At 41.1% G+C, this 17120-nt stretch overlaps 1 protein-coding gene and 1 pseudogene across 2 annotated transcripts; both read left to right on the forward strand.

Annotated features, from left to right (window-relative positions):
• Positions 1 to 1078: 1078 nt before the first annotated feature.
• Positions 1079 to 6003, forward strand: LOC311031453 (cytochrome P450 2K1-like; the record flags this gene model as incomplete). The annotated part of the gene is made up of 9 exons (XM_084037760.1): positions 1079 to 1288; positions 2903 to 3065; positions 3262 to 3411; positions 3749 to 3909; positions 4552 to 4731; positions 4835 to 4976; positions 5069 to 5253; positions 5339 to 5480; positions 5573 to 6003. The coding sequence occupies 9 exons, from the start codon at positions 1079 to 1081 to the stop codon at positions 5758 to 5760; spliced, it is 1521 nt and encodes a 506-aa protein (XP_083893886.1). The 3' UTR covers positions 5761 to 6003.
• Positions 6004 to 6971: 968 nt separating this feature from the next.
• LOC311031455 (cytochrome P450 2K1-like) lies at positions 6972 to 16212 on the forward strand (annotated as a pseudogene). The gene is made up of 10 exons: positions 6972 to 7327; positions 7884 to 8060; positions 8121 to 8271; positions 8362 to 8498; positions 10571 to 10708; positions 14998 to 15177; positions 15279 to 15420; positions 15514 to 15698; positions 15785 to 15926; positions 16025 to 16212. The product of its transcript is annotated as a cytochrome P450 2K1-like (transcript).
• Positions 16213 to 17120: the final 908 nt, after the last annotated feature.

Genomic DNA, 17120 nt, shown 5'->3' on the forward strand with positions numbered 1-17120 from the left:
CATCTAAAATGACAATAAATTACATTCATATCATTTTTTCATTTTGGTCTTTTTTCCCCCCTTCTAGAGAAATACTTATTAGTTATACGTTACACATTATTTTCTTCAATGTCTTCTGATGAGAAAAAGGAGATTGAGAGTATGTTTGGACAATATATATATATTCTAAATAAGATTTAGTTCACTCTCAACCCTGATGCTTCTTATGACAACCCAGTATTTTGCACATTGATCCTTTGGAAAGGCTGCAGTTTCATACCAACAGTCTTGGTTTGCTCAGGTTGGTGATCAATCATTGTAGCCCAGTTAATTTGGTCAAGAAGTAAAGTTCTTTGAGCAAAAACTTGATGCTAGACATTAGATAAGATGTTGGGTATGATACAGTAGAATAGAAAAATGGAGACAAACAGCTTTAGAAGAGCCTACGTAGGCCTACTGGCGTGTATACATATATAGCCTATGTGTTAACTTCCTCTGAATTCAAAGTGCTGCTTCACGTCCCGCCATCATGTTCCTGTATTATTTTTGATGTAAAGTAAAACTATTATTGCACTGAACTCAACGGAACCCAGTGAGTTTCATTAACACTGAAAGGAGTCAGGTCTTATTGAGAAATATTTATGCCCTGGAGGGCCTGAGAACTTTTTTTCAACTCCTCTGGTTGCAAAAAGAAGTCTAATTGAATGGAAGTTTTCATGAGAAAATGACCCTACTTCTCACAAACTCACTTTGATATATTTCTCTGGCTGACAGTAAAACTGTGTCTGATGGAGGGAAGGAATACAGTCATATTGTCATGTTTTTCTTCATGGCAATCTGCAAAGCAGAGGAACTTATGTACAAATAAATCATTTACCAATCGAACTGATACTTTTGGCAGAGCAGACATTTTTACTGTCTTGCCAATGTTTTCACTTAATTTAACCAGTACTGGCTGAGGCAGGATATGTCCCTTTGATGGGTAGGTAGATGATTACTCCTCCTAAATCTCAGCTACAAAGGTGTTCCAGTGGATGTGCATTTGAGTGTGTTCTAACTGCAAGGCTCAGTGAGTGGAGTGCCATTAACAGCAGGAGAAATGTCTCTTTTGGAGGATTTTGTTATCTACCTTTTCTCTAATCCCACCACTTCTCTGGGAGTTGTTGCTCTCCTGCTCGTCGTCTATCTAGTTTCTAGTAGTTTCACCTCTCAGGGATTTGGAAAAGAGCCTCCGGGGCCGAAGCCTCTTCCCCTGCTGGGTAATCTGTTGCAGCTGGATCTCAAGGGACTCCACAAATCCCTCTTTGAGGTGAGTTAAACACTCTTCTACCAAAGCAAATGCATTAGGAAACAGGTGTCACAATTTATTTGAGATGAGGTGAAAAGACGTATACTCAATTCATATCAATATTTCAATATCATTCGTTCTTTGGTTATTTTGTTTAAAAAACATAATTTCAAAAACAGGAAATTAGAAAAACAATCAAATGGGCCTCTTTGTTTCATGGTTTACAACCTTTTACAAGAAAGCGGAAAGACCGTTTTGTTTTGCTGTTTACGTGATGTTGTACAGAACATACAGTGAATGTCATAATCCGTGACTGGAAATGCAGCGACCACCTGCATCACCGGCTCAGCTTTCTCCTGGATCCAGTCATACCTCTCTAACAGAAAACAGTGTGTCACACTCTGCAACTCCCACTCCCCCCAACCCCCTGTCAACCAAGGCGTGCCTCAAGGCTCTGTGTTTGGACCCCTCCTCTTTATCATCTACATGCTCCCTCTTGGTCAGATCACCCACTACCATGGTCTCAAATTCCACTCATACACCGACGACACACAGCTCCACATCAGCAACAAACCATCCACTCAGCCCCCCCCCCCATCTCCCTGGTCTACTGCCTGCATAACATCTAAGGATGTCAACAAACATACTCAAGCTCAACAGCAATAAAACAGAGCTCATGGATGCGGCCTCCAAGGCACTACTTTGAGAGGTTGGAGATCTCCTTAATATAGACGGGTACTCCATCTGCCCATCCTCTGAAGTCTGCAACCTTGGCGTCATCCTGGACTCCAACCTTTCCTTCCAGTCCCACATCCGCCTTCTTTCACCTCAGAAATATCTCCAGACTCTGTGGCAGAAACCCTCATTCATGCCTTCGTCACCTCCCATCTGGATTACTGCCATAGAGTCCTTTCTGGAGTACACACCAAAACACAGGACAGGCTACAATATAAACTCCGCTGCCAGGGTTCTCACTAGAGATTCACCGATCCGATACCTGGATCGGATATCGGCTCCGATATTGACTAATTAGCTGGATCAGATATCGGATGAATGAGGCCGATTCAGCATTCCAATCCAGTCATTTCATTTTTATTAATATCATACACAGCAATACAGTTACAGCGATCTAGTCACTTCAATTCTATGTTTGCAACGCTGGTTACGTCATCACGCAGAGCAGCTAGTGATGAGCAAACACAGAGCAACATGGAGCAAGCGCCGATTAATTAAGCCATTGTTTGTTGGGTTTCAGGCAGCTGCTATGTTTTTGTATTACATTTTAAAATATCTGTTTGCAGTGCACTTTACATGGTTACAAGTGTTATTTATTTATATTTGCTGCCAATGAACACTTTGTTAATAAATAATATTGAGTACATTTATATCTGTGGCAATGTCACATGGCAAGGTATACGGTTCATTCATTCAACAGTAGTATCGGATCGGTATCGGTTCAGCACCACGGCCCCCACTCTCTGGAACGCTCTCCCCACAGTCATTCTAAACGCATCCTTAGACAAATTTAAAAAAATCAACGAACACCGTAAGAGAATTGTTTTTGTTTTGAAATAACCCATGAACGAACGATACACAGATTCAACACCATCTCTGAATCTATTTTTTTGTTCAAAGCTCTCAGAGAAACATGGGTCTGTGTTTACGGTGTACTTTGGAACCAGTAAAGTGGTGGTCCTCGCTGGTTACAAGACAGTCAAAGAAGCTCTGGTCAGCTACGCAGATGAATTTGGAGACCGAAGCATCACTCCTATTTTTCAGGATTTAAATCAAGGCAACGGTGTGTTTACTTTTCAATACAATATCCAATAATATCAATGAGAAGTCATAGCAATAGTAAAGCCACAAAAAACGTTTTATGTACTACATTAAATTTCTACTTTGTTTTATGTAGGCAATTCACTGACTAGAATTATATCTAAAAATCTATACATGATAGTTCATATTACATTTAACCTGCATGTCGTGTTTAATAGGAATTATATTCGCAAATGGAGAATCATGGAAAGAGATGAGACGTTTTGCACTCACCACCCTCAGAGACTTTGGAATGGGCAAACGAGTCGCTGAGGAAAAAATATTGGAGGAATGTCAACATTTGGTCCAAATGATTGAAAAGCATGAAGGTATGGAGATAAATACATGACAAGGTGTTCTGATATACAAAAATAGCAGATGATGTCAAAGTTGTGTTATCGTATTTCCTCCAAATAGTTTATTTTTCATATCAGGATACATCTTATTGTGTGTAAATGATAAGCTCTGCCCTCATCCAAATGTATTGTATAGACTTATTGTAAGTCGCTTTGGACAAAGCGTCTGCTAAATGCCCTAAATGTAAATGTATATTTTAATGTTTTAAGTTGCCACTGTAAGTCACGGTGAGGTTTGCTTTAATAGTGCAAGGCTGCACTTTTCATTTGCTCTTAAGTCTTAATAATATAATTTTTGACACATTTACAGGGAAACCATTTGACACAGCACACCCGCTGAGTTATGCAGCATCCAACATCATCTCATCCATTGTGTATGGCAGCAGGTTTGAATACAATGACCCCCGATTCACAAACATGGTGACAAGAGCGCACGACAACATACACGTTGCCGGATCTGCACCAATCCGGGTGGGTTTCATATTTGCCTTTTAAATTACTCTGGTGAGCAAGCAAGCAATGTTTACTGACAAATGCATGATTTAGGACCAAATTGAAACAGCCCCATTTCTTCTGGTCTAATCTTTCTTCTATCCTGTTCTCTCCAGTCAGCTATTCTCCTTTCCCTTCTTCTTATTAATGAATTAATTTGATTCACCAGCATCTTTTTTTAGTTTATAATATTATTTGTCTTACGTATTTTTTATGATTACATATGATATATTACTATACTGTATTGCTATGTTCTCCTCTCCCCTACTCTCCAGTCATCTCTTTTCCTTTTCTCTGTTTTCCTCTCCTTTCGACTTATTCTCACATAACTACTTACAGTCTAGTTTTACACAGTTATAATATATTTGGTATTAGGGCAGTGTTTGACATTTGATCGTACCGATCCACAATAGTCCTGCAAAACAGCTTCTGCTGGGATACAGAAGCAGCCTAACCTACCCAGTAGAACCCCTAGTAATAATTATGGTCATTTGTTCGGTACATAATGAGACACACAGAACAATTCTCACTGTTTAATGAAGACTTTTATTATTCCATGCAATCTTCTTTGGTTGCTGATTGTCTTCACTAACCTTTGTTGTTTTTACTGTTACATCACAGCTTTACAACATCTTTCCCAGGCTGTTCAGTTGGATGAAAAACAGGCAGCTGGTGTTAAAAAATGCTGAGAAAACTGTCAGTGATGTCAAAGAATTAATCAAAGACCTAAAAGAGACGCTGAACACTCACATCTACAGGGGATTTGTGGACTGTTTTCTGATTCGGAAGCAGAAAGAAGATGTAAGACCAAACACGTTTACATCTTTAATAAAACAAAGTAAAATTAAAATAAAAAAAAAAAACAGTCTAATTTATGCTGATGTGAGAATGTTCTTTCTCTCAGGACTCTTCAGTTATGGACAATCACTACCACGAGAAAAACCTTTTATTTTCAGTGGCCAACCTGTTTGCAGCTGGGACTGACACCACAGCGACTACACTGACATGGGGTTTACTGTTTATGGCTAAATATCCACATGTACAAGGTAAAGAGAGATATTTTTTAGCAGCTTCACAGAGGCCAAGGATTAGTCTTGTTTAAAGGTTGCAGCAAAGAATACTTATTTGTTAAACCCAGACCAGGTCCAGGAGGAGCTCAGCAGGGTGGTAGGAAGCCGTCAGGTCAGAGTCGAGGACCGGAAGAACCTGCCGTACACTGATGCTGTCATCCATGAGACACAGAGACTGGCCAACATTGTCCCCATGGCCATTCCTCACAAAACCAGCCGAGACATCACCTTCCAGGGCTACTTCATCAAAGAGGCTAGTTGCTCACATCTGTTATTTATTGTTGGAAATGTTCAGCTACTTCTGAAAAGGTGAAAATGTACTTTTATTTTTCCTACAGGGGACGACTGTGTTTCCTCTACTTACTTCTGTCCTGCACGATGAGAGTGAATGGGAGACCCCACACTGTTTCAACCCTTCCCACTTCCTGGATAAGGAGGGTAAATTTATCAGGAGAGACGCCTTCATGCCCTTTTCTGCAGGTACAACACGGTCATCAGGATTTTGTATTTTATGGATTGCAGAGACATTTTACACAGCATGGTCCATCTCTTTGCATCTCTTGGTTTTGCAGGTCGCAGGGCGTGTCTGGGAGAAAGTCTTGCTAAGATGGAGCTCTTCCTCTTCCTAACCTCCCTCCTCCAGCGCTTTCGTTTCACTCCTCCACCTGGAGTTACAGAGGAGGAACTGGACCTGACACCAGTTGTGGGCCTCACCCTCAACCCGGCACCTCATGAGCTTTGTGCCGTCAGTCGCCAATGAGGAAGAGAGCTGGAGCATGGCATTAGGGAGGGGTAACATGCTGTGCAGCCAGAAGATGTTCCATCTTCAAGAATGCATGACCAATGATTTATGTATTAAGCAGTTTCAGTAAGATTTCGCTTTATTTACCACTGGCCTGAGTCACCTCTTTGTATGTGTTCTGGTCAGCCAACAGGTTGGTGACACCAAATCCCTTTGTTTTTCATTTCCTCCTGTTGTTTTTAAATGTGTTATACAAATAAAGTTAACTTAATTTGACTTGACTATGCATTACAATTTCCTATCCACCACTTAATTGACCTTCTAAAACCTTGAAATGGCCTATGGGATCAATTGTTTGCAGCAGTCGGTCGGCAAGAGAGTCCACCTACTGAGTGGGTTTGGTTCAAAACCAAGACAACTCTTTAATATGACAATAAGACCTACTACAAAATGACATACTTACTTACAAAACGTTACGTAGATACTGTAGTCACAAGCAACACCCAGCCCAGCAATGTCATGCTTGGAATCACTGGGTGATTCTGCCACCTACTGGTGGTAGGGTGTACTGCTACTGAGGCACAGTGCAGGGAATACAAAGACATCCATAATCTGTAACCATTTATTCCATTTAGAGTCTGGGGACAATCTGGACAGGTCGCCAGTTTATCACAGATCTGACAGAGAGACAACCTTCACATTCACACCTAATTTAGAGTCAATTAGCCTATCCTGCATGTCTTTGAACTCTGGGAGGAAGCTGGAGTACCTGCAGAAAAACCCACACTCGGCACTCGGACTTCGGAGTAAAAGCAGGAAGTGAGGACAGGAGGGATGTAGCAGACTGATGAGTGAGCAGACTTGTGAGTAGATTGATTGCAGGTGGACAGGATCTGGAGATAATGAGCACAGGTGAGGATTAACAAAGAGGTAAAAGCAACAAGCAGGATCTTCCAGGTTTAAACGAGTCACAAAAGCACAAATGGAGCACTGTACCACAAGTGGGCGGAGCAATCCAGCCAAGACTGACTGCAGGAATCGAACCAGTGTATACTAGTGGTGATGAGGCTGATGTATTTATGTATTTACAGATTTGTTTACACCTAAACCATCCTCAATACACTTGCCTGTCTCATGTACACGTACTGTCGAGGTCAGATAGGGTGATCAGTGCAGCCCATAAGAGGAGGTCTGGACTTTGCCCTACAACTCCTCCTACAGAGGTTGCTATTGCCAGTTGCCACTATTTCTGTATTAACTTAAAACTGGTTGAAACTAGAAACCCTGACTGTGATAGCAGACATTTATCCTTTCATTTACCTTTCAAAGCAGCTGTTCACTGGTAAGGGTTTCTTACGCAGGGTCTGGTTCAGGTGACAGTATGATCATGTTGGAAGATCTTTTCCATTCTGCCTATTCCGTCTTCCTGTTGCTGGTCATTTTAGGCCTGCTGGTCTTCCAGCTTTTTCACTCCAACTTCAGCACCCAAGACAACAAGGGGGAGCCACCGGGACCTAAACCTCTTCCCCTCCTTGGTAACTTGCTCCATGTGGATCTGAAGAGACTTGACAGCTCTCTAGTTGATGTGAGAAATGTGTTGTTTGTCTTAAACAATGTTGTTCTTTCCATTGCTTGGATGGAAGACAAGAAAGTTACGCGTTTTTAATATGTTTTGTTTCAGTATCCATCCATCCATCCATTGTCTACCGTTTATCCTGTATTTAGGGTCGCGGGGGGGCTGGAGCCGATCCCAGCTGTCATTGGGCGAAGGCAGGGTACACCCTGGACAGGACGCCAGTCTATCGCAGGGCCGACATGTAGAGACAAACAACCATTCACGCTCACATTCACACCTATGGGCAATTTAGAGTCACCATTTAACCTATCCCCATCTTGCATGTCTTTGGACTGTGGGAGGAAGCCGGAGAACCCGGAGAGAACCCACGCTTACACGGGGAGAACATGCAAACTCCACACAGAAGGAACCCGGGCCGACCCGGGAATCAAACCCAGGACCCTCTTGCTGTGAGGCGAGAGTGCTACCCACTACACCACCGTGCAGCCCCTTGTTTCAGTATTGATCAGTAAATTGAATTTCTTTCTGTGACTCTCACTTTTACCCACCATCTTTTTTTTTGTAGCTGTCCAAAAAATATGGATCAGTGTACACAGTGTACTTTGGACCGAAGAAGACGGTGGTCCTGGCAGGATACAAGACAGTCAAATAGGCTCTGGTCAACCATGCTGAGGAGTTTGGAGACCGAGACGTCACTCCTATATTCTATGATTTCAACAAAGGACACGGTAAAGAAATGTATGTTTGTTTTACTGGCCTGTGTTTGTCCTTGTCTAAACTGGCTGACCTCTTTTGTTTCAAGGGTATACTACTTTCCAACGGTGACTCGTGGAAAGAAATGAGGCGTTTTGCTTTAACTACACTGAGAGATTTTGGGATGGGCAAAAGAGTTATTGAAGAGAAAATTATTGAGGAATGTCACTTCCTGATTGAAGAATTTGAACCGCATCAAGGTAACATGACCTCCTCTAAAACACAGCAGGGGTTTACAAAGCAGTCCCTTGAATAAGTTGCACTTACTATCTCACCCTTTTCTCTCTCAGGCAAAGCCTTCGACAACGCCCAGACAATGAATTATGCAGCTTCTAATGTTATAGCAGCTATCATGTTTGGAAAGAGGTTTGGATACAAAGACCCTGTCTTCCAAGCGATGGTGGAAAGAGACCACGAGATTTGGAATGCAGCCATTGATTAGCTTCACTGAGGCATCTGCAGGGAGGGTGTCATAGCAGCCTACATGGGTGAGTGTTACAATTCTGCCATAATTTAAAATATATTTAATGAAAAATACATAAATAAGCCTTCTATTTGAAAATGTTGTTCTATAGATCTGCCGCCATCAATTGACCCAAAAGGTTCTGTCAGGTTGAGCGCCAGCAGCTCCAGGTTCACTGCACATCTGCCCATAGCTCAAGACTGTATCCCTGTGTCAATAGCCTATAGTTGTGAGGCAGCGGCCATCTTTGGACTACACCTTTTTTTGACAGGAACAACTTTCCCCACAATTTAAAATGTGAATCGATATTGAGGAGCAGTGAAGTTGGATTGTATGGCCTTTGATAAAACATTCAGAATAATAATGTTCATAATGATTTAAGTCTCACATAGAGGTTCAGTTTGGACTTTGTTGACGTCACTCAGCTCAGTGTTGAATACATTTTAACTATATTAACTTCTTATTCTGTTTACATACCTATGGACTGGGTCTTGCAATCAATTTAGCAGTTGGACATCCGCCAAAGCGAATAAAGATTCTCGCGGCTATAATAGAGGACATTTTACTGTCTCAGGTCTCATAAAAGACAAGAACATTCTTTCTGACTTTGTTAAAAGTGTGGCTGTCATGGAAAACATTTCTCTGTTCTATCCCAGTACAACCTCTCTACTGGGTGCTGTTTGTATACTACTTGTCTTGTATGTACTTTTCTCCAACTCTGACTGTCAAAGAAAGAAGCCTCCGGGACCCAGACCACTGCCGGTGTTTGGCAATTTGCTGCAGCTGGATCTTAAGTCATTGCACAATACGCTGTGCGAGGTAAGCAAGTGACATGGAAAACTAAATCAACTATATACTGTTTATGCACTTCCATTCAAAAGTGTGGAATCACCTTTTATTTTGATGCTATTGTAACATAGTTTAAACGGTATAAAACCAGTATTTTTGTCCCCAAACTAATTTTCCAGTCAAGCAAAGTGTAAGTCACTCTAGATCATTATTGACTGACTTTCTAAATATTATGTTCATCTTATATTCCCTAAATATTTTGGAAATTAAAGAGGCACATTCTGAATTTCTACAGTCATTAAAAGATACTATGAGATTTGAAGGTTTTTGACTTAAAACTATGCAATTTAAAGTAATTTTGGACCACTATTATTAATACAGAGAGCTCCCAAAAGCTTAAAGACAAAACTTGCTCTAATTCCAGATCAAAATTTTGCAGGACGCAAAAACATTTAAATGATAATGTGATTACATAACTGTTTTGAAATGGTTAATATATGTTATTGCTTTAATGTGATATGGTCTGCTTTTTTGTGTCATAGCTTTCCAAGAAATATGGATCAGTGTTTACAATATATTTGGGACCCCAGAAATTTGTAGTCCTGGCAGGATACAAGACAGTGAAGCAGGCTCTGGTCAACTATGCTGTGGAGTTTGGAGAGAGACTGGTCACTCCGATATAGGCAGTGACATAAGTGGTCCACATAGTACGTATAAGAAGCAGAAGCAGATCTTTGTGACAATCACTCACACAACAAGTTAATCAAAGCTATAATCATCTCATTCAATGAGTATGTTGATATAACACTTAACTGTCTACTGCCACAATAGCTAAGTTGTGCTTTGAGTGCAAAGGTTCTTCCAGCGGTTCTGATGTTCCAAATGATCTGCAATGCAAATGTGTTTAGAAAACCTACAAAAGAATAATGCAAAGAAATCTTATTTACTCATTTGTAAATGCACAATTTATGCCTCTGCAAATAGCAAGCTATTAGTGCCTTCACTCATTCAACTCTTGCAGTGTGCAGTGCAGTTACTCTTGCTATAAAACCCTTGCTAAAATTTTTCAAAAAAATTCCAATGACGAAAAAAAGTAGCTGAGGAGACTCAGTATCTGATCGAAGTGTTTGAATTACATGAAGGTAACTCTTCTCCCGTATTACGTCTTCAGAAGGATACTATACTGTTTGTTGTTTTACACGATACACTTTTTGTTTGTTTTAGGTAAACCCTTCACTTCTACCCAGTCAATAAACTATGCAGTCTCCAACATTATCAGTTCAATTATCTATGGCAGCAGATTTGATTACAGTGACCCAGAATTTAGACGCATGGTAGACCGGGCCAATGACACCCTTCGACTCTCAGGCTCTCCTTCAGTACAGGTACGCCTTTTGCCTTTCACCAAATAAACCAAAAGATGAATGAATGAATTACAGACTCATGCGCCATTCTATAGACATTATATTGTTCTTTAATATTATACAGGTTAAATGTGTGTTATTCTCTGTTTATCTACAACAGTTCTATAACATGTTCCCCTGGATGTGTGGATGGGTGAGGAACAGGAAGCGTCTCAGGCAGAACGTTGCTGAAAACAAAGAACACATGAGGCAGCTGATCGGACGTTTACAAGAAACTTTGAATCCTCAAATGTGCATAGGATTTGTGGATGCCTTTCTGGCCCACAAACAGAAGCTAGAGGTGCTCAAGTCTAGTGTAATATCATAATTTTTTAATCTCTAATTGTTCATTTCTGTTCTTTTTATTAAATATTGAATTACAGGACTATACCAGTCTAATTCTGACATCTCTCAATTAGCAGGGATCCCCCCGTCTCCAACACATCTTGTGTGCATCAGTGTTTAGTAGAGCTCACCCTAACTGTTTCCTTTAATGCTTGACATGAATTCATAACACCATTACATTTCTATGAAATAAATTAATAGCTAGAAGATGAAAAGTGGTTAGAGCTTCAATCTAAACACATTTCACTTCGTACTTCTATGGATTCAGGAATTACGGACTCGTACTACAAAACGGAGCACCTTGTGTCAACCGTTGCCAACGTCTTTTCTGCTGGTACTGATACGACAGCAACTACACTGAGATGGGCTATGTTGCTCATGGCCAAATATCCTCATGTACAAGGTGATTATATGCTTATTTTCTTGCTTTAAGATTATTATTTGCTAGATAGTATTGTCAAAGATTGTCAGGAAAGGGGGGTGGGGGGTGAGGGGACGGATTAAAAAGTGGGAATTTTTTGGATTTCATGAATGGATAAAAGAAACTTAGACAATGCTGCACAGGACTTTTCTGAGTGTAGCTCCTTACTTTGTGTTACTCATATGTTGCTTTGGAAATGTTCTGTATTCCCCAACGGACCTGGATACAATATGTTGCAACCAGGCCCGGCCCTAACTAATCTGGAGCCCTAGGCAAGATTTTAGGTGGCGCCCCCCTTGCATCGGCAGTGTAGTGTATATACTACCAAATCACAGCAGTACTGATATTCAAAACAGCATTCTCTCTCATGTGATATTGCTTAATTAACATTAATGATGTGCACTTTAACAACTAGGCTTACAACTATAATATATAAAGGGTTGGAAAAGTGACTATTACCAGCAGGGCAAACGTTAGCTAACCAGAAGACAATAAAAATGTAAACAAATGTAAACACCTGCTTAAAAGATCTAATACAAATGTCCCTGAGGAATGTAAGGTGGGAGTACTGTAATTACCTAACGTTACATTATTACTTTCCATAACAACTTAGCCCCCTCCACAATATTAACTGCCGTTAAAACAGTCAACTAACGTTAGCTATTTATTGATTAGCAATTAGCGAATCATGTAACGTTATCCTAATGCTAAAAAGCCAGGTGTCTATCTGTAACAGATAAACAATTTCATGTAACGTTACCTTTGTCTTTTTCTCGTTTCTCCTCCTCTTCTTTTCTTTTTTTTCTTCCCTGGGCACCGGACAGTTTTGGCCGTTTTGACATCTTGTGTTGATTTTTTGATGTGATGACGTCCAAAAAGAATCATGATAGGCTACGGGAAGGGAGGGGGTGCACCGTGCATGGGGGGGGGGGGGGGGGGGGGGGGTTGTAATGTTGTTACAAATATTATTTCTATTAAAAAGGGTTTGCTTTGCGTTTTAATTAACGTGGGATTATTTCTTGTACCAAATATTTTTTTTTTTTACCATTTGTGGCACTGGCGTGGCGCCCCCCGATGGACAGCGCCCTTAGCATTTGCCTATACGGCCTATGCCACGGGCCGGCCCTGTGCAGGCTGGGGTACAAAAGGTAGGATATGTCCCTTTGATGGGTAGGTAGATGATTAATCATCCTAAATCTTTGCTACAAAGCTTCCAGTGGATGTGCATTTGAGTATATGTCCACGTTGTCCAGTTGGGCGGGTAGATGATTCGTCATCCTAATCCTTAGGTGCAAAGGCATTCTGTTTATGTTTGAGCATTAACCTCACTGTGTTCTAACTGCAAGGCTCAGTGAGTGGAGTGCCATTAACAGCAGGAGAAATGTCTCTTTTGGAGGATTTTGTTGTCTACCTTTTCTCTAATCCCACCACTTCACTGGGAGTTGTTGCTCTCCTGCTCGTCATCTATCTAGTTTCTAGTAGTGTCACCTCTCAGGGATTTGGAAAAGAGCCTCCGGGGCCGAAGCCTCTTCCCCTGCTGGGTAACCTGTTGCAGCTGGATCTCAAGAGACTCCACAAATCCCTCTTTGATGTGAGTTAAACACTCTTCTACCAAAGCAAATGCATTTTGTAACAGTTGTCACAATTTATTTGAGATGAGATGAAAAGGCGTCTACTCAATCCATGTAGCATTCATTCTTTGGTTATTTTGTTTAAAAAACATAATTTCAAAAAACAGGAAATTAGAAAAACAATCAAATGGGCCTCTTTTGTTTTTCTGGTTTACAACTGGTTTACAACCTTTTACAACAAAACTGAAAGACAGTTTTGTGTTGTCGTTTACGTGATGTTGTATGGAATATAGAGTGAATGTCAGAATCCGTGACTGGAAATGCAGCCTCGCGTTAGTTGGCAGCAGAACATGTAGCGGTTATGGCCGCACTTGAACCTCATGTTGACTTTATTCATGACATTTTTGAGAGTGGGAAAAACACTTCAACAACTACCGGCCGATCTCCAACCTTCTGTTCTGTAGTAAGATCCTGAAAAAAGCAGTTGCCACCCAACTCCATCACCATATGTCCAACCATGAGCTCTATGAACCCCTTCGATCTGGATACAGAGCACACCACAGCACCGAGACCGCCCTAATAATTCTGCTCGACCTCTCTGCAGTCTTTGACACTATCTCCCATCCCATCCTCCTCAACCGCCTATCTCACCACCTACATCACCGGATCAGCTCTCTCCTGGATCCAGTCATACCTCTCTTACAGAAAACAGTGCATCACACTCTGCAACTCCCACTCCCCCCAAGCCCCTGTCAACCAAGGCGTGCCTCAAGGCTCTGTGCTTGGACCCCTCCTCTTTATCATCTACATGCTCCCTCTTGGTCAGATCACCCATCAACATGGTCTCAAATTCCACTCATACACCGATGACACACAGCTCCACATCAGCACCAAACCATCCACTCAGCCCCCCCCCCCCCCCCCCCCCCCATCTCCCTGGTCTACTGCCTACATAAAATCTAGGGATGTCAACAAACATACTCAAGCTCAACAGCAATAAAACAGAGCTCATGGATGCGGCCTCCAAGGCACTACTTTGGGAGGTTGGAGATCTCCTCCTAAATATAGACGGGTACTCCATCTGCCCATCCTCCGAAGTCCGCAACCTTGGCGTCATCCTGGACTCCAACCTTTCCTTCCAGTCCCACAACACACCCGCTGAGTTATGCAGCAGCCAACATCATCTCCTCAATTGTGTATGGCAGCAGGTTTGAATACAATGACCCCCGATTCAAAAACATGGTGAAAAGAGCACACAACAACATGCATGTTGTCGGCTCTGCACCAATCCAGGTGGGTTTCATATTTGCCTTTTAAATTACTCTGGTGAGCAAGCAAGCAATGTTTACTGACAAATGCATGATTTAGGACCAAATTGAAACAGCCCCATTTCTTCTGGTGTAATCTTTCTCCTCTCCTGTTCTCTTCAGTCAGCTATTCTCCTTCCCTTCTTCTTATTAATGAATTAATTTGATTCACCAGCATCTTTTATTTCTTTATAATACTATTTTTCTTTAATATTTTTTATTATTACATATGATATAGGCTATTACTATACTGTATTGCTATCTTCTCCTCTCCCCTACACTCCAGTCATCTCTTCTCCTTTTCTTTGTTTTCCTCTCCTTTCAACGTACTCTTACATAACTACTTACAGTCTAGTTTTACACATTTGCAATATATTTGGGATTAGGACTGTGTTTGACATTTGATCGTACCAATCCACAATAGTCCTGCAAAACAGCTTCTGCTGGGATACAGAAGCAGCCTAACCTACTCAGTAGAACTCCTAGTAATAATTATGGTCATTTGTTACGTTACATAATGAGACACACAGAACAAATCTCACTATTTAATGAAGACTTTTATTATTCCATGAAATGTTCTTTGGTTGCTGATTGTCTTCACTAACCTTTGTTGTTTTCACATCACAGCTTTACAACATCTTTCCCAGGCTGTTCAGTTGGATAAAAAACAGGCAGCTGTTCTTAAGAAATATTGAGGATGCTGTCAGTGATGTCAAAGAATTAATCAAAGACCTAAAAGAGACGCTGGACACTCACATCTACAGGGGATTTGTGGACTGTTTTCTGATTCGGAAGCAGAAAGAAGATGTAAGACCAAACACGTTTACATCTTTATTAAAACAAATTAAAATAAAAAAAAATAAAAAACAGTCTAATTTATGCTGATGTTTGAATGTTCTTTCTCTTAGGACTCTTCTGTTATGGACAATCACTACCACGAGAAAAACCTTATATTTACAGTGGCCAACCTGTTTGCAGCTGGGACTGACACCACAGCTACTACACTGACATGGGGTTTACTGTTTATGGCTAAATATCCACATGTACAAGGTAAAGAGAGAGATTCTTTGGGAGCTTCACAGAGGCCAAGGATTAGTCTTGTTTAAATGAATGCAGCAAAGAATACTTATTTGTTAAACCCAGACCAGGTCCAGGAGGAGCTCAGCAGGGTGGTAGGAAGCCGTCAGGTCAGAGTCGAGGACAGGAAGAACCTGCCGTACACTGATGCTGTCATCCATGAGACACAGAGACTGGCCAACATTGCCCCCATGGCCATACCTCACAAAACCAGCCGAGACGTCACCTTCCAGGGCTACTTCATCAAAGAGGCTAGTTGCTCACATCTGTTATTTATTGTTGGAAATGTTCAGCTACTTCTGAAAAGGTGAAAACGTACTTTTATTTTTGTCTACAGGGAACGACTGTGTTTCCTCTTCTTACTTCTGTCCTGCACGATGAGAGTGAATGGGAGACCCCACACTGTTTCAACCCTTCCCACTTCCTGGATAAGGAGGGTAAATTCATCAGGAGAGACGCCTTCATGCCCTTTTCTGCAGGTACAACACCGTCATCAGGATTTTGTATTTTATGGATTGCAGAGACATTTTACACAGCATGGTCCATCTACCTCTTTGCAAATCTCTTGGTTTTGCAGGTCGCAGGGCATGTCTGGGAGAAAGTATGGCTAAGATGGAGCTCTTCCTCTTCCTAACCTCCCTTCTCCAGCGCTTTCGTTTCACTCCTCCACCTGGAGTCACAGAGGAGGAACTGGACCTGACACCAGTTGTGGGCCTCAGCCTCAACCCGCCACCTCATGAGCTTTGTGCCGTCAGTCGCCAATGAGGAAGAGAGCTGGAGCATGGCATTAGAGAGGGGGTAACATGCTGTGCAGCCAGCAGATGTTCTGTCTTGAAAAATAGCATCATATCTAAAATAGAAAGATGAATATCATACACAGGTGGACACGTTGACTAGCCTTACATTTTTCTCTCTTTAGTTTAAACACTTTGCATCACTTTTTCCATGCATATGGACTTCACTAGAGTGAGACAACTACATACCTTTGTATTCCTGATTATCGTCAATGGTTAATTATTTTCAGAAATGGATTTACTCAGTTTTGAAGATTGTAATTTGTCTTTTTTTTTGTATTGCAGAAAATGGCAAATATCACGTAATATATGATCCTACTATAGCTCAATACCACATGTACATCTAAAATGACAATAAATTACATTCATATAATTTTTTCATTTTGGTCTTTTTTCCCCCTTTCTAGAGAAATACTTAATAGTTAAAAATACGTTACACATTATTTTCTTCAATGTTTTCTGATGAGGAAAAAGGTGATTGAGAGTATTCAATAAAGGGGACAATATATATATCATTTCTAAATAAGATTTGGTCAGTTCACTCTCAACCCTGATGCTTCTTATGACAACCCAGTATTTTGCACATTGATCCTTTGGATAGGCTGCAGTTTAATACCAACAGTCTTGGTTTGCTCAGGTTGGTGATCAATCATTGCAGCCCAGTTAATTTTGTCAAGAAGTAAAGTTCTTTGAGCAAGTTTTTATGAATACAATGTGTGTTAGTGCATAGGTGTTGCAGTATTAAGAAAAAACTTTTGAAGACCAAAGTATTGTTGGGAATGGGCAAAAAATGCATGGGAGGGATTGACCAAGAAATAAAAACTTGATGCTAGACGTTAGATAAGATGTTGGGTACGATACAGTAGTATAGGAATGGAG

The sequence above is a fragment of the Eutrigla gurnardus genome (assembly GCF_963514095.1).
Source record: "Eutrigla gurnardus genome assembly, chromosome: 20".
NCBI classification, from domain to species: domain Eukaryota; kingdom Metazoa; phylum Chordata; class Actinopteri; order Perciformes; family Triglidae; genus Eutrigla; species Eutrigla gurnardus.